Source organism: Sciurus vulgaris (genome assembly GCF_902686455.1).
Source record: "Sciurus vulgaris genome assembly, chromosome: 7".
In the NCBI taxonomy this organism is placed as follows: Eukaryota; Metazoa; Chordata; class Mammalia; order Rodentia; family Sciuridae; genus Sciurus; species Sciurus vulgaris.
The window spans coordinates 29,513,885-29,532,459 of NC_136467.1; the positions used below are offsets into that span (position 1 = coordinate 29,513,885).

General features: G+C 33.6%; 1 protein-coding gene across 8 annotated transcripts in view; it reads left to right on the forward strand.

Moving 5' to 3' along the window:
• BCLAF1 (BCL2 associated transcription factor 1) overlaps positions 1 to 13,360 on the forward strand; it is a 31,791-nt gene extending 18,431 nt beyond the window's left edge. For 5 of the 8 annotated variants that reach the window (XM_079146209.1, XM_079146212.1, XM_079146208.1 and 2 more), the window contains 5 exons: positions 1,668 to 1,843; positions 2,959 to 3,139; positions 4,081 to 4,227; positions 10,288 to 10,500; positions 10,657 to 13,360. In XM_079146209.1, coding sequence (XP_079002335.1) covers positions 1,668 to 1,843; positions 2,959 to 3,139; positions 4,081 to 4,227; positions 10,288 to 10,500; positions 10,657 to 10,662 — 723 coding nt within the window. In that variant the 3' untranslated portion in view covers positions 10,663 to 13,360. Of the gene's footprint in view, positions 1 to 1,667; positions 1,844 to 1,976; positions 2,117 to 2,958; positions 3,140 to 4,080; positions 4,228 to 10,287; positions 10,501 to 10,656 lie in introns of those variants that run through there. The other 3 variants (XM_079146213.1, XM_079146214.1, XM_079146215.1) reach the window with 2 other exon arrangements.
• The last annotated feature ends 5,215 nt before the right edge of the window (positions 13,361 to 18,575 follow it).

Below are 18,575 nucleotides of genomic sequence, written 5' to 3' on the forward strand. Positions count from 1 at the left end.
GAGCTTTTGAAAATATTGCTTTGTTCTAATTCTGGCCATCAGTAAGTAGTCTCTATTACATTTGGAAAATAATGAACTTCTTGGATCTTGATTTTTCTAACTAAAAAAAGAATACATTTGTTCATATTTGTGGAATAATTGGGCTATTTTGAAACATTGGCACTTTTATTCCTAGAAGCTATTATTTATAGTGATAGTATACAAATTTTTTTAAGAGGGCATGCTATATTAATTTATTGGATCGTGGAATCTAGAGCTTACAAAGAAAGTGATTGCTTTGCATGGGGCATGTTGATCTTAGAAAAACATACTTTTTGAGAAGTGAATTTTTTTTCTTGTGCTTTTACCTTCAATACTTTGGTTTCAATGTTAGTTAATTTTGTTTTTCCCCAAATTTAGTCTGTTCTTGTGCTCTGACAGTGAGTATTTTTTTCTCTTCTTGTTACTCAGACTAGATTTTGATCTGGAAGAGAAGGAATAGTGATAACTGATGGATGGACAAGAGGATATGACATTGGTTTTTATCCTTCATCTTCCTATCTGAATAATTATATGTTAATATGCAATTAACGTGTATATAGTTTTCAATTCACAAAGTAGTTTCATTTGTTACTTGTGGACTTGGTATTACCTAGGTGAATAGGAAGTTTTTTTGCTTTTGATTAGATTTTTGTTACCCTAGGAGCAAGTAGGTGAGTAGTTATCATTTGGAGATAAATATATATATACATATATATATATGTGTTTGTGTGTATATATATACACATTTTCAGTTTTATGAATGCTTATGAATATTATAGCTAGACTTCCCAGAGTAAATACTTCTTATTGTTGAATACTAGCAAGGATGTCCACATTGCTTAGCGTCTTACTGATGTGTAATTTCTCTTCATTCCTAGATGCCTCTTTCCATCTTCCTAAATTATATAGTATTTGAAAAAGCAATGGAACAAGAAGGAGGTGAATTGTGACCCAGTTAAACTAATGTCCGTTGCAATACCTGAATTGAGAAAGGGCAATATATGGTCCAAGATACTGAGTACAGGATTTCAAATGATACCTTTCTGGCTTTGTTTTAAACCTTGTTCAACCTCACTTGGTTTCATTACTCATATTCCACTTGCATGTTATGGAAATTACAGAATTCTTACTTTTGAAGTGCTTTTTATTCAGTTTGTCTACTGACTTGGGAAGAGCTTGATGATAATGAGGCTTAGTTAATGAGGATCATTACTTTAGGATTCTTCAACTTTATAGGCAGAAGGCTACATCACATTTTGAGATTATAATTTATCATTGATCAACTGTTCTCAAAAAATGTATTTGGAAGGATGAGGGATAATTAATGAGGTTGTTCTGAGTGGAATGTTTTTATCTTTTCAGTATACAAAAGTATTTTAGGAATTACTTTTAATAAAAACCTATGAAATACTCAAAGATAGCTTTTAGTAATTTCTCTAGTTCTACTGCACTTGTGTATGCATATATTTAGTTTAAAAAAATCGGGGGAAAAATTCAAACTAAGGATGATGGTAGTACATTATATGATCTTTTTTTTTTTTTTAATACTGGAATGCCAATTTCTTACAGAAACTGGCATATCTATATGTGTACATGTATATTTTGTTTCTTCCCTAAACTCTGTTATTTTACATTGTCTTTTATAGGGTGATAAAAAATTAAGGTGTGACTCAGCTGATCTTCGGCATGACATTGATCGCCGTAGAAAAGAAAGAAGTAAAGAACGGGGGGATTCCAAGGGCTCCAGGGAATCCAGTGGATCGAGAAAGCAAGAAAAAACTCCAAAAGATTACAAGGAGTACAAATCTTACAAAGATGACAGGTAATTGTTAAAATTGTCTGAGTTAGGTTTTAGCTTCTAATTAGCCTTTAATAATTGTCAGCTTAATTGCTTTCAATTTTGACTATGTAATCGAATGTTTAAATTTAAACAATTAAAATTATTTGTTTTACAGCAAAAATGTATTTGTCTTTTACACGGCTTATGGTGGATGAGGACAAAAACTTTGGAATAGCAAGCTAACACTGAAAAAAAAAATGACAAATTAATGTGTCCTATTATCCAGGCTACATCAGGAGGTTGGACTTCAATGCAGTGCATTTCTAGAAACAGTTTGTGTAAGAACTTTGGTTCGTTATGCTTGATTCCGCACTTTTTCAACTCATAACACCCAGAGTACAAAAATTTTAAACTGATAATCTAGTGGTTTAACATGGGAGAGATGGGTGGGGAGGAAGGATTAGGAGTAGCAATGTGTATTAGTCTTTTCAAAATAATGTTTCCATGGATACTGTTAGCAGTGGTAAGAGTTATCAAAGGTATGACCTTTTCAGGTGTTGGATTAGAATTCATGTAAATTTGATCATCATAGAGTCAAATAAATAATAGGAATACAAAATATTGTAGATAATTGTTTTTCTTGCTGTTCTTTAGGTAAATGGTGTGTTTAACTTGTGTATTTACAATTATGATTGTTATTTGCAATGTCATGTGCTTTTTATTTCTATATTGGTGTTATGGCCCAAACCATACAAACTGTTCTCACCCAGGGTGTACAAACTACAGTCATTTTAAATCTTGGCCTTAAGAACCTTCTTTTTCCTACTCCTCTTTTCCCTTTTCATTAAAATAAAAGATTCTGTAAGTTAATTTAAAAGTATTTGGAGAACTCTACCTCATTCTTTAAGTTAACAGTCTACTAGTTTAGACCATAGCATGTTTTTTAGTAGTGGGTGTAAAACACTGAAGGAGAATGGAAACAGACTGTCAAAGTTTAACACCCAATTATTTTACTTGTGTAATAATTTTAATAGGGGATAGTTTTGTTTTTTTTTTTTTTTTTTTTTTTTACTTAAATATCCTTCTTATTACTAAGATTCAACAGGGTTCTCTGTCTTTTTAAAAATGGTACCTTTTTTGTTTTCTTTATTTTGCAGTAAACATAAAAGTAGAGAGCAAGATCATTCTCGATCTTCGTCCTCTTCAGCATCACCTTCTTCTCCCAGTTCTCGAGAAGAAAAGGAGAGTAAGAAGGAAAGAGAAGAAGAATTTAAAACTCATCATGAAATGAAAGAATACTCAGGCTTTGCAGGAGTTAGCCGACCACGAGGAACCTTTGTAAGTAATAAGATTGCCTTAGATTATTTGATATAATTTTACTTTATTTTATACAAGGGAAGTCAAATATATGGAGAGTATCTGTTACGTGAGTCATTATTCCTAAAGTCAGAATTAGTCTTGCAAAATGAAATGGTATTTGAAGTAATGTTTTCATTAAGAAATATCATTTTGAAATCTTGAAGCATCTTATGAACTAGATTTTTAAAAAAATTTTATATTAATGAGCACATGTAGTCCTTAGAAACCTGTCAATGAAAGTTATTGATGAAGATCTATTTTTTAAAAAGCAGTTTGTTTTTCAAAAGCTGTCATGAAACCTTAAAAAGTTTTGTATGTTCATCTCTTACAGCTATTTTCATTTTGCCTGTTCAAGTCCTTGCTTATATGTATCAGTCATAGAAATAATGTAACTTTTCTTTCTATTCTACCTTGCATACACATTGTCCTCATGTTTCCATAAAGTTGTTATAACCATTTAATGATTTCTCTCCTTGCCACTTTAATTTGTAGATTCAAATTTGTATCTTGAGCTATGTCTAGTTTCTAATTGGTAGGATTTATTAATTAGGTCATGTGGGAAGAGACGAGTTTTTCTTACATGGTAATAGATATTGAATACTTGGACTCCTGTGATAATTCAGACGAACTAGGCAACTCTTAGCTAGTAAAGTGGGAGTGGGCTTGTTTGTTTTAAAATATTAGTCCAGGCCTTTAAAGTGCAATAACATATAGATTGATTTTTTTTTTTCCTCCCCCCCCCATCGGTAGGCAGAATTTTTTGAGTATGGTATACAATGGTTGTTCTTTTCATCCTCAGTGGCTATAAAATTAGATTCAGGTAGAAATGGCAATTTTTTGTTGTTGCAGTAAAATTAGAGTTTGCATGTGACTAAATACCTTTGATTGCATTACTAAACAGTTTTGTTAATGTTAATCAGTTTCGAATTAGAGGCAGAGGAAGAGCCAGAGGAGTTTTTGCTGGGACAAATACTGGTCCAAACAACTCAAATACTACTTTTCAAAAGAGACCGAAGGAAGAGGAATGGGATCCAGAATATACCCCAAAGAGCAAGAAGTACTTCTTGGTGGGTGTTAGAAATCTGTTTATTTGATTTGCAATTATTTTCAAAACATACTAGGTGAATACATTTGAGTACAGATATCCACTAATATGAGAAGATTCACCATAATGTGGGAAACCTTTTCAAAAAATCATTACTCAGATGATTCAAAGCTTTTTAAAATGTGGGTCCCTTTACTTCTGTTTATTCTTTTTTTGACATCACATATAGGCTGATCAGGATCAACTAAATTAAAACACCTGATTTGATAGCCACGTTCAAAGAACATTATGTTGTATTTGAGTTTAATGTATGTTTCATATCTGTCTATAATTATAGACAGTGACGGTTGTAGAAACTTCTCTTTCAGAGATTCCCTTTCATCAGTGCTATTTGTTTAAAGATGGAAAATATTTTCATACTACTTGTAATTAAGGATCTTAAGGGAGCTTATTTCATTGAAGTAAAAGGAAGATAAAAATTAAATTTTAGAAAACTTGCTAGATGCACCAATTTAATGCTTCCTTGTGATGTAGAAGTAGTTTTCTAAGAATAAAGCTAGAGGTGATGAATTCTGAAAGATAACCAGATGAGGATGATAACTTTCTGCAGTTTGTCATGGGGGAAAAGGTCTGTACTGCATTATAGAGGCAGACTTAAAATGTCAAAACTATTAACTAAAAATATTCCTGTTTTTTTTAATCAGCTTTTCAGGGAAGTCATGCTTCAGAGGCTAGTATGAGAATTAGTTGCTTAGTAGAAGCATGGAAAAACAGTAATGGATTTAGAAGATTTTTGTCGTTCATTTGGCATTTCATACAGTTGACTAAACCTGAAAGTCCGTGCAGGTCTGCTTCATTGGAGGGTAAAACTGCATTCTGAAGTGATCTTCTATTTTGTTAGGAAAATGAAGAATGTAATTTATTCAAGTTTATTTCCGCTTGCCTTTTTTTTTTAATCAAGAGTTTGAAGTTAGATAAGTTTGTATTGTGTTTGCTCAATTTATGCCTTTTTCATGAGAAACTTACACTAAGTTACTTTTGAGTTGACAGTCTGTAAAGTAAAGGGCACTTGATTCAGTAGTAGATGCATCTACTTTTTGATTTGAGTTTATGAACAGAACACTGTTTTATGCTAGGTACTAGGAAAGGAAAGACAAATATGAGATGATATTTAAGAGACCAGTAATAGAAATTTTCTAAATATTTATGATGGCTTTTCCCAAAGGAGGGGATTTTGGACTTTTGCCAGAAGACAGTGACATTGTAGAGGAACTTGGTTTGAATCTTGAGCCCAAGAGGTGGGCAAGTCCACCACAGATTGCAGAAGGGGTCAGAAAACATGGTATAGGGAATTTCAGTGCATTGGATCGTATAAGTTTGGAGAACAGAGAAAAAGCCAGTCAGACTGGGAAATACCATAGTACTTTAATTTGGGTTTTAAACAGGGTTTGGAAGAAACATGATTTTTGGAATAGTTAGAAGTTTTGAGAAAAGATGAGAAGGCATTTCTGGGGATTTTGAGACCATCTAGTTTGGTGAGTTTGGTAGTAAGAGGAAGAAATCTAAGCTAGGGAATCTAGATGGAAGATATGTCTTTGGGAAGATAAGTTCTGTTGTGGACAGGTTGTGACAAGGAGAGAATTCAAGTGGAGATGTCCAGTGGATAGTTGCTAATACGGTTTTAAATGAAAAAGTCTGGTATCATCATCTTCTAAGGTCACCATTATAGTCATGATAAGACCAATCAGAGAAGAGACTGAGACTCATATTTCAAGGGTTGGGGGAATGAGTAATAGTAAAATACCAGAGAAGTAAACCAAGTGTGAAAGTTCAGGTATTTAAAAGGGACTGAGAGGTGATCAAGTACATAGTGATTGTTTGCCACTTCACTAATTTATAGATACACAATTTAGGTCAAACCTCCTGGCCTCTTTTAGATTTCAATATCATAGATTTTTACTTTAATTTGAGACTTATTTTAGGTTGGCTTTTAATAAGGTAGTAGATTATTAATAGGATAGATTGTATTGTTTTAAGAACTTAGCTACTTAGAATTAGCAGTAATTTATTCACTTATTTTTTGCTGTACTGAATCCAGGGACACTTTGACACTCAGCTACATCCCCGGCCTTATTTAGTTTTTATATTAAGATGTGATCTTGCTAAGTTGCTGAGGCTTTTCTCAAAGTAGACTCCTCTTGCCTCAGTCTTCAAGTAGCCGGATTACAGATATATACCACTGTGCCTGGTATTCACTCTAATATTTTATGTGTTTCTATTCTGGGCTAAATTTTGAAAACTTATATTTAAAACTGAACTTACGCATGTGTCACACACTGATATTCATTAGAACATCAAGTAAAATTAGCACCTGAATGCACATTTTTTTCCCTTATAAATCAATTCCCAGACTTGATTATTTTGGTTCTTATTTTTGAATCATTGAAATAATAACTCTAACCTGGTATGGTGGTGCAGTCCTATAATTCCAGTGACTTGAGAGCTGAGGATCACAAGTTGGAGTCCAATCTGTCTCAAAGACTGGGATGTATCTTCATGTAGAGTGCCTCTGTGTTCAATACCCAGTACCAAAACAACAACAAAAAAGAAATAGCAACTTTAGTGTTGTGTGTGCCATCCTCCCAGGGATTGAACCCAGGGGAGCTTAGCCACTGAGCCACATCCCAGCCCCTTTATTATATTTTATTTAGAGACAGGGTCTTGCTGAATTGGTTAGGGCCTTCTTAAGTTGCTGAGTCTGGCTTTGAACTTGTGATCTTCCTGCCTCAGCCTCCCAAACTGCTGGGATTATAGGCATGGGCCACTGTGCCTAGTGCAACTTTAGATTTTACATGAATATTTGCACTTAAAGGTATTTTGCATCTTTTTTTAAAGAGACTGAACTCTTAGACAGCTAGTGTTGAGAATAGAAATATAATCAAAAACAGGATTCAGAAGAATTGAAATTTAAGTTCTTTCACAATAATCAATTATATAGAAATTTTGCCCATGTTGATAAAATGTTAGTACTAAGTAATAATAACTAGCATTTACTGAGCATTATTATATACTATGGTAGGTGACATTCTTAAGTGCTTTACATGTATTAATTTATTGAGTGTATATGAAATCCTTTTGAGCTGGGGGTTATTCTGTTTTTACAGATGAAAAAAACTACAGAGTAGCTTGACTATTATGTAGCTAATAGTAATGTGGTATTTGAACCCATCTATTGGGCTCCAGAGCCAGAGTTTTGAAAGTAATATACCACCGATCCTCCAGTTCTGAGTTATAGTAGCATTTCTTGAATTCTTTTCTGAAATTTCCTCTTAACTGTTTTTGCAAAGATGTGGTAATATTTTCAGTAATAAGAACTCCCAGAAAGATGCTAGTCTAAAATAGAATGTGAGGGGTGAGTTTGAAGAATTGGAGTAAATGGGAAAGTAGTGAAATAGGGTGGTTCATGGTATTGAATTCATGTATCTTCAGAGCAAGAGAAAGTCCTTGAAAGGGAAGAGGGTGTGGGGGAAGATCAAGATTGGAGTTTTGGTAACCCTTTGATACTTGATTCTATGTTGTGTATTTTTTGTGGTGAGGGTGATCAAATCAGGATCTGACCCTGAGTTATGTACCCTTAGCCCTGAAACGTGATTGTCCTATGGAGAAGGAATAAGAGGATTCAGAAGATCTTAGTTCTAATATATACTCATATTTTAGCTAGCTTTTGACCCTTTGTGAAGTAATTTATTTAATCTGAAATTATTTTGATATCAAGGATTGAATCCAGGTGTACTTAACTACTGAGCCATATCCCCAGCCCTCTTTTACAAAGTACTTTTATTTAGAGACAGCATATCACCAAGTGGGTCAGGACCTCGCTGAGTTGCTAAGGCTGTTTTTGAACTAGGGATCCTCCTGCCTCAGCCTCCTGAGATTAGAGGCTTGTGCCACTGTGCCCTCCTTGAAATTACTTAATTCTTAAAATTATAATGAGATAGAAATCTTGGATGTAAGAATTTGAGGATAAAGAGTATGGTTAGCATAAATAAATCTTGTTAACTGCTAGGATACCTTCTGAAAGACAGTTTATCAAATTTCAGATGATTTTACTTCTAAAAGTAATGGTCAATTTAAAGTGGCATTCAGCTTTACCACTGCCTTTTCTATTTCTCCTAGCTCTTGGTTGCCTTGTACAGTTAATGATTTATCAGGCTGAGATTTATCATCTGTGAGTGATATCATTAGGGATTTTAATTTTCTGTGTCTCAATTTTAAAAAAGCTCTTAACACAGGGATAATTATCAGAATTTTATGGAGGATTTGATGAGTAAATCCATGTTATGTACCCAGAATAAAGCTTTACTCATAGTAAGCACTATGAAAGCATTATTATTACCACTATTATTTATTGAACCAGCAGCTTTTTACTCATCATTTTATATTCCCTCAAGACTACCTACTCCTCCACACCCCCAGTTGGTGACTGAACCTGGGGCCACACATGTGCTAGGCAAACACTTGACCATTGAGCTTAGTCTCCAGCCTAAGACGATCTCGTTTTATTAAAACAAGGAAATAAAAATTCTCAGGTTGCCCTGTTACGGTTGAAATTTTTTAAATCTGTGCCTTTATTCAAACTCTCTGCCTCTTCCCACAGATATGTTGAATACTGTGTCAATACCAGAAACAAAAAACTACACTCTTAGAGTTGGGTGTGTTAATGCTGTACACAAATATGAAATTATATAATTGAGTAGTTTTTGAGTGGCAGACTATTTTAAAAGTTTATTAGACTTGCAATTAAATTCTTCCTGATGTATTTAAATTTTGTTTTTTGCACTTTTAGGAATCAAATGCAGTGTGTTACACACAGAAAATGAGCTACCTCTGTAGCTATGTGTTTAAATTCATAGTTTTGATAGTTACAGAAATCATTCCTTATGGGGTCCTGTGCACTGCTACCTTGTAATCTTTCATTTATTTTGATAGGTAGAGATTGGTAATATTATTTCATTATAGTATGTTAATTACTTGTATAATCCCAGCTTTGTAAATCATGCAAGAGGGTAATCTGTATTAAATGAACATGCACAAAGGCATATTCTATGTTGAAAAAAATTATATCACATAATATTTAAACATTTTTGTGACTTTTGGGTAGAGCTTAATATTAGTACTCCACAAACTGTAGTCTGTTTGCATTATGCTTCTTTCCTTGAAAGGGGAATTTTTGCTTTATTTCCCATTTTGTGGGTGACAGATTTTAAGAGTTTGTAAATTCAGGTGTGCCTACAGTTCATTAAAGGTTACATTCAGGAGACTTTTGCTTTGTATTTGCAATGTAATATTCTGCTCATCTGCCAAATTGGGTAGTTTTCAATTTTGAAGTTTTGCTTAATAGAACAATTTGTAAGTTGGGGGAGCATTAGTATTTGAATATAGTTAATGAAAAATTAAGGTTGAAATGTGGTAGCTACAGTACTTCAAGTTGGTGAAGAAGAAAATAGCTGAGGCATATTACTCAAAGGGCTATACTATGATAATTTGTCATTAAAATTCCCTAGCCAGAAGATTGGTATGTACTATACATTGATCTGGATTTAAATCTTAATATAGTAATTTAAAATCTGCTTTTATCTGTAAGGTATAATTAATACCACCTATTTTTATTTTGTGAATATTATAAGGACATTTTTTATGACTTTGCCACGTCTTTATGACTAAAGAAATTTTTTTGTGAAAATATCTGATATTTTTATCTCATAACATGAGGTATAATAACCATGGACTTAAGTTGATATAATACAGAAACCACAAGAGTTAGAATTCTGAAAATTAGTGGTAATTTATCATTTGAGATTCTCCCAGCAATTGTTTGGTCAATCTTTAAGGGGTGCTTGGGTTTCTAAGTATTCAGATGTTAATTACTCTCTTTGACAGTGTTTTTACCATGTTTTAAGATTAACCAGTCTCTCAATACCCAGTCTTTAGAAGATTAATTACATTAGGTATGATTGGAGAAGTAGTCTTCTTTTACAAGAAAGATTTTTTTGATGATTTTTTTTTTTTAACCTTCCTGTAGCATGATGACAGAGATGATGGTGTGGATTATTGGGCCAAAAGAGGAAGAGGTCGTGGTACTTTTCAGCGTGGCAGAGGGCGCTTTAATTTCAAAAAATCAGGTAGCAGTCCAAAATGGACTCATGACAAATACCAAGGGGATGGAATTGTTGAAGATGAAGAAGAGTCCATGGAAAATAATGAAGAAAAGAAGGAAAGACGCAAAGAAGAAAAGGTAGATAATTTCACCTTACAATTCTGACAGATTTTCTCTGGTATCAGTTTGGTGGGTAAATTAGTTAAATTAGTTAATTTTCAGTTACATAGGATTATAGTACATTTTCACTGTCCTTAATCTTTATTAATCTTTGATTTCTCTATTCTTCCTCAGGAATAGTGTATCTGAAGTAAATTGGCAACAGAGAGCAGAACTTGCACCCACCATTTTTTTTTTTTACCTGATTTTTGTTTTCAGATAAGAATGTAAGCATTTTACTTAAATTTTACTGTTTGCAAGTAGTCTGTAGAAATTTTGTTTTAAGTCTTCAAATATCTTGAAAAATAGTAGACTGTATGTTGAAAATTGTACTGAAATAAAGTAGAAAATTGTTAACGTACCATATTTGTAACTATCAACTTTTAAAAAAAAACTTTTACTGTTTTTGTTACATGCATTGTAATTCTGCTTTGTCTATAAGATATGGTCAAGTACAACTCTGTGAAAGTTCTGATTCTCTTTCTTCCCTGTTTGTTAATGTTTTATTCTGAAGTAAACGTTAGCTCTACATACAAATCCCTGAACAGAAATTGTTTATAGTGACCACACTAATTATTTTAACTGTATACATCTGTTTAACATCTTCCTTAATTTGAACACTACATTGTAGGGTGGCTAACTTTTGATGTATACCATAAAGTTGTTACTTTGGTAAACTATGCTAGTTTAACACTTCAACAAATGTTTAAAGAAGGTAGGAAAGCTTTGCCAGTGACTAAAAAGTACAAACTATTAAAAGTTAGAATGAAAGGTTTGAGAAAATATTATTTTTACTGAAAGCAAGCAGTGGCCTATAAAAACATTCTTATGAGCCTTTCCTAATTTAGTTTAAAATTCATTGTTTTCTTTTGATTCTTATTTGATAGTTTGAGTCATGGTCTTAGATTTCAGCTATTTGAGAGGACACTGGTTTGTAATATTGCAAGTAAAACCCCTGAGTCCCACAGAATATCTTAGTATTAAGGGAAAACGAACAACAAAACCTGTAATCCTGGTGTCGGTGTGGAGGAGGATTATCCTGCAGAATAAATTTGATGCATCAGTATATGATTTCACAACATAATATTTATTTGTGCTTTTGAACAGCTGAAAATTAGTTTGTAGCATAACCATAAGAAAATAGACACAGCATATTGTTCATTGGTACTTTAACTTGTTTTTCTAATGTCACCAATAAAAGGTTTTGGCAGTGTTGTAGCATTGATATAACTTGGTTTTTATTTTATATTTCCCCCCCCCTTTTCAGTTGCAGTTTGTAAAATGATTTTTTATTTTACCTTCTAAGGGTTCTATGCTTCAGGTTGAGATGATCTTTTAAATGTAAATTACTTTCTATGTTTATGTTAATAGCTTTTTAAAGGAATGAAAATCTGAAATGAGTGAACTTCAGCATTTGTTTTTTAAACATACATAAAGCTAAGCACATTTCATTTTAATTCAGCCACTGAATTAGTTGTATATGTTTGCATTTAAAGAAGATAATGCTTCTGTTGTAAAATTTTAAAGATCTTAAGTGTGTGGCTCTTTCATCCTCAATTTTGATGATTTGCAATGTGTCTAGCACCTTGATTACTGCCAGGGACATTTGCTAAGAGCTATTGGAAACCAAACTAAAACCAAAGTCAATATACATGATATTTGTGGCCTAAAATCCTTAGTATTGCATGATTTCTCACTTTAATTTTGTCTTTCTGAAATTGTCTAGTGAAACAGGAAACGTCTGCTTAAGTAAGTTTGTGTTGGTAAAATCAGGATATAACTAATAATCTTCTATTTAGCATAGCGCTTATTAAAGCAACATGGATTTGATCCCCCAACAGAATTTTCATGACTGTTCTGTTTTGTACAAATACATACAACTTTTATTTCATTAGACACGGAATCCCTCTTTATAATTGTGTGGTTTTGTTTTTCTACTTAGGACAATAGAGAAAATGGGATGTGCTGAGAAATTATTGAATAGGGAGATAAATGAAATTGAAAATAAAACTGCTTAAGTCCTATGGGCAGGTTATATTCTAAGTGCAAATGCATTGCTTTAATCTTTACTTTTATTATCTCAAAGGAATTTGAAGAAAGCATATCCTACCAGAATATAGGAGGATAGGGTGATTGTGAGAACTCTGCCATAGAACACCGTTATGGATGTTTATTTTTTTTCAGAGCCAAGCAAATAAAAAGTGGTGTTTATTTTTTTAAGCCACAATTTAACTTTATACTTTATGACATGTTATTAAAGATGAATGATTCCTCTTGGTAAGGATATTTGTGCCAGGAAATAACTCTTTGATACTTGCATTAACAGACTTCCTTTTGCCTAGAGAAGGGAAATAAAAATGAACCAAAGGACATTTCCAGAAAAAATAAGAAAGCTGTTTAAGAAGGCCATGACTCAGTTCCTAGGTGTGTATGCTTTTCAACATCCTAGGAATTTTAATATAAAAAGCAAAATATGTTTTTTGAATTGCAGTCTTCAAAGAATTGCTATTGTTCCCCTTTGTCACAGTTAAAATCAGCGTTGGGAATGAAATTATAATTTGAGAAAAAAATATTACCCAATAAGAATGAATGTAGATGGTTAAACGATTCTTACTCAGTGTGATGTATAATGATGCATCAGGGACCCTTGTAAATTGTCATATGCCAATAAAATGTCATAAGTGGTAATAGCTGTTGTTTGTTTACCTGATTTTGAGACTATTTCTGTCTATTCTACATGACTGATTTCTATGACCTATTTCTAGATTTTAGAATATCGTTTCATCTGTAAGTGAAACAAATGTGGTGTGGCTTGATAAATATTTTTTTAATTTCTGAACTTTCTCTTTACTGTTTCTTCTTATTTCCCCTGGGAAAATGGGAAATTTTATAGTTGGTAAATCAGAACTATTGTTAAAAAATGTACAAGAAATTGCTGGTTATGGTGGTATATGCCTGTAATCTGAGCTACTTAGAAGACTGAGACAAAGGATCACAAGTTCCTGGCCAGATTCAGCAACTTAGCAAGACTTTCTTAAAGGCTGGGGATATAGCTTCATGGTAGAGAGTCCCTGGGTTCAGTCCCCATGATGTAAAACAAAAGTAAGAGATTCGTGGCTTAGTTCTGTCCTTGTGTTAATATGGGACCTTATCGGGCATAATATGGTAGAAATCACTCCTTTCTAAAAATACAATAGCTAGTTAATAACTAACAGGAGTTAGTCTTTGTAGTCTTCAAGAAAGGTCTGGCTTAATTCTTACAATTGTGCCCTTTTAACTTTTTATACAAAGTATTTTCACAGGACTAGGTGTGCTAAGATAAATTCACACATTTTTGTCTCATACAGATGGCAAACACCCTTTAAAACTTGGTTACAGAAGTAAGCTAAGTGTGTGAAAAAGGATGTATAAGATCATTGGTAGCTTAGCAGTGCTGAGTAATTTTAAAGTATACTTACTCACTGGTAGCTTAGCAATATGGGTAATTTTAAAGTATATTTATTCATTGGGGATATTAGGCACGTGGTACATCAATGTGGTTTTTGGTGGGAAGGTATGGGGGTTGAACTCAGGGACACTTGACTACTGAGCCACATTCCCAGCCCTATTTTGTATTTTGTTTTTTGTCATGCTGGGGATTAAACCCAGGGCCTTGTGCATGCAAGGCAAGCACTCTACCAGCTGAGCTATTTCCCTAGCCCGTATGAATGTGTTTTCAAACAATTTTCTAGAAGCCTGGACAGAAATAAGTCCATCACTGTGTTAACACTGAATAGTAGATTGAAAACTAGATGTGAATTTTGAAACAACAAAATAGGTCAGAAGTGGGTCATCTATGGGGAAAGTTAATAACTCTCAAATATACTGGCCAGTAATAAATTTAATGTGTAACAGCCACAGCCATACTTGAATGCTTTTATGTCAGAGGGCATTTGATGATATCACCTGTCATTAAGGAAAAGAGTGGAACCATAATTTCATTGTGCTGAAAAGTCAAACCAAGTCCTGTCTGGTTAAGTAATGCCCAGAAGCATTACTGTATATAACAGGACTTCTCAGTAACTGTTAATCCTAAATCATAAAAGTTCAGAAATGTGTGATTAGATTTAATAAAGATTTTAGTCATAACAGCTTAGTTGTAGACAGCTTAAGTATGATTCCCCAGCATCTCAAAAGAAAAAAGTTTTGGCTAAGGAGTTTAAGGATAATCTGGGAAAATTCACTTGGATACCTCAGTCCCCCAGCAATGCTAACTTAGTGCTAAATTTTTATTTACAGTTTCATCAAGGAATATGACTGCCTTAGAAAGGCAGGAATTTTATACAAGAATTGTTTCCTGAGTCAATTGTTTGGGCTTCTGACATAAAGTGTTATAAAGTACACAAATAAGATAAAATATAGGAGAAAATAGAAGTGATAGAACTAAACTATTTCAATGCTTATTATTATTCAGCTATTTAATAAACTCATCACATCAAATATTACTTTATTCAACATTCAGCTTAATCATTATGCCAAGTTCTTCAGGCATTTCACCGTTAGGACATTCCAGAATATAACTGAACACTTAATACAGATTTTAGATGAGGCACTAAAAGTCATTGAAATAGCTGTGGAGAATTTTCATGAGGCAGTCATGTTTGTGAAGGTAAGTGTTGAGTGTTCTAGCTCTTCAGATCTGTAATTTTTATAGCTAACTATAATTTCGTGGCTAAATTTAAAAAGTGTAAAGAGGTACCAAAAAGTAGCCAACATATTTGCAATTGGTATCTGGAAGGAACAAGAATTACGAAGGTCTCTTTGAAAGTTTAGCAAATACTCAATCTAGATGCAGATTGTAAAATGTACATCAGATTTCCCTTAAATTCCATTCCTTCAGTTTCCCTCTGGACACCTCCACTTCCACTTCAACACTGGAAACTGAATTCCTCTTTTATATCCACCCTCCTACAAACTGATGTTATTTTCTTAGGACATCCCCATAGAATGTATCTTCTGTCTCCACATACTGGAAGGATGTTCATTTGTCCCAACTGCCAGTGTTCTAAATACTCTAAATTCACATGTATTCTGAAATACATGTGAATCTCTTTGATGCATATATTTCATCATTCCATTCCATGTTGCTACCTCTGGAAGATTTTTTAATTGTATGATCAATGTCATTTTAAGCTTAAGAAACTTGCAGTCTTTTCTGATGCCTGAACCTTAATATCATGATGAACCACAGGAATTTTCTAGGATCTTTCCTTTTCCTTTTCCTTTCCTGTCCCCACGCCCTCTTTTTGCCTTCTTACCTTATCCTACTACTTACCTATCTTAAAACGATACCTATATCAAGGAATTACAAATTCTTTTTGTCCTGAGGTTACTGAATGCAGCATTCTTTTAGGTTAGCCCATCATTCCACTTATGTGGTGTCTTTTGCCATAATAAAAACGTGCTGAACAGGAGAATTAGCTTTAGAACAGAAGAGTTAAGATTGTTAATTGCCCAGGTTATCCCATGTATTATGAATTGTTAAGAGAAAACAAAGACCAGAGATCCAAGTTCTGAAGTGCATGTGAATCTAAGGTAAGTGTGCAGTAGAAAAATAATTACTTAAGGTAAGTCCTTTAGAACAGTCAAGTACTAATAATGAATTTTTCTAGAGAAGAGGAGGCAACTGAAGATCATTATGGACCAGGAAAGGCATTTGATATCACCTTGTCCAGTTTTGTTTGCACACATTCCCTTAAGAGGATAGAACTGGAGTCAGTAGATAAAAATATGTATGTAGACTTTCATTAGCTCAGTTAAGAGCTAATATTGACAAGTAGGTACCTAAAAGGTCAAATGGGCAACTTGTGAATAGCAAGTTTTCTGCAGAAGTATACAGAGTGGATGGATAGCTGCTTGTCAGAAATGCTGCAGTCCTTAAGCTTTTTTCTAGCCTGGATTACTTAATTCAAGATTAAGTACTGTATTTCACTTGGAGATAGCTTTATTAAATTGACTTATTAACTAAAATTTCTAGTATCTAAGAAAAATTTAAATTCCTATCATAAAACAGAAAAATGTAGCAGTAATATAGTGCTTTTAAGATTCTGAGGGCTGTATGTCATCCTTACGGCATACCGAATCTTTGGATAATTTGACATTAGCTGTTAAACAATAAAAAAGTTATTTGGAGTTTTAAAGAGACTTTAAATTTGTGTTTCTTGGAACATGACAACATTGAAAAGTAATTGGGTTGATCATCACTAAGAATGATAAAGTGGAAACATTAGGAACACTGAAGTGAACATGTAATATTAGGATAGTCTCCGTGATCCAAAAGCAAAATAAAACTGGAAGAAGATCCTATTTTCTGTGTTTTAGGTTTTTGCCAGTATTCACTAAATGATTAGCATCAAGGCAACCCTACTTGTGAACATACAAATGTATCAGAAAGAAGATTTCAGAATTGATGTCATGAATCCTCTAAAAACAATGGAACTGGAAAAATCTTGTAGAGAGGCTTAGCTTCAGCAGAAAATTCTTGTTAAAATATAGTATCAGTAATACTTTGGATTCAAACACTAAGAGACATAAATCTATAAAGGATTCAAAGAAAAAAGTCTTAGAATTTAAATGACATTTTGTAAATTTAATACATCACTACAAGTAAATAGCGATTTATAGATATGTAGTAAATAGGTAGTGTCTGATTTCCATTACTTTGTTTTGGCGTCAGTGCAAAATGAAGGATTTTTTCAGAATAATTTCACTTAAATCATTTTTATTATCAAGGAGAATCTTGGTTTTGACTAGTCTCAATAAAAGTTTGAACAGATGACTATCTCGAAGTATGTAATCTTTTAAATAGCACTAGTAGACTGCATCCCTACTATCTCTGGCCTCTGTAGGGAGGACAGAAGGAAAAAGACATGTATTTTTTGTTTTTAAATGTAAAACTTAAAAGCTTTCTGGTCATGTGCATCCCAATTTGGTTCACCTTTTTATGAAACTCATGGTTAAAGTTGGAGAGACTACTTGCTGACTTAGGTAGAACATTATATTCTACCCTATTAAAAGGTGATTATGGCATAGTAATTCTGGTTTACCTTCACTCCAAACAGGTTTGGATCACACGGGGTTGCACATGGCAATTGGCAAGATTTGAGTACACATCCATCCATTCTTCTCCCCTTTGATGGGGTGCTCACCACGATGCCCAATCTGGTCTTGAACTTGGAATCTTCTTGCCTCAGCCTCCCAGCAAACTCAAAACTGATGTGCCAGGTCTTCTGGGGACAGGACTCAGTGTGCTGCATAGTAAATTCTGAAAATGGCTCTAGATAAAGAAAATAGAGAAAGGATCAGGCTGGGTAGGCGAATAAAGCCAGGAAAATGTCACCTAGCTATCATATTCCTGTACATGACTCAAAAGAAAAACAGAAAAGATAGCTCTCTGAAGTTAAAGTTTTCCTGAACCATTGCCTCATTCTGAAATTTCAACAATGTAAAGATGAGCAATATAAAAATAATGTTGAACCTCAAAAGGTTGTCAAGATATAATATGAATGCATTAGTACACCTAAAATGGAGTAAGAATCTCTGAAGAATTGGGAAAGCTGTTAGCAAAATATTTATGGATGCATTTGACCTAGGCCCACCTTATTACCTAAATCAGTGCTGGAATGTTGAACTATGTGTGTGGTTAGCAGAGTGATAATTCCTGTTCTCATGTTCTCAAAAATATTTTCATTCTGGCCCTATTTCATGGTCTTTGATAAGCAACTGGAAAGGGAGGTGGTTGTAACAGTCATGATTTATTTATTAATGAGGGCACAAAGAGGACAAGGAGGAAACAAGAGAATTATGTTCTGCTCTTTTCATCTAAGGTTTCTGATCCATTTTCCTTTCACATTGTCTTATTGCCCTTACTACCGCGCCCCACTTCTTAGGGAATATTGTACCCAGGGTTGCTCTAACGTATCTGCTACCCCTTTTTCATTTACTTTTTTGAGACAGAGTCTTGCTAAGTTGCTGAGGTTGCCCTCAACTTGTGATCCTCCTGCCCCAGCCTTCCG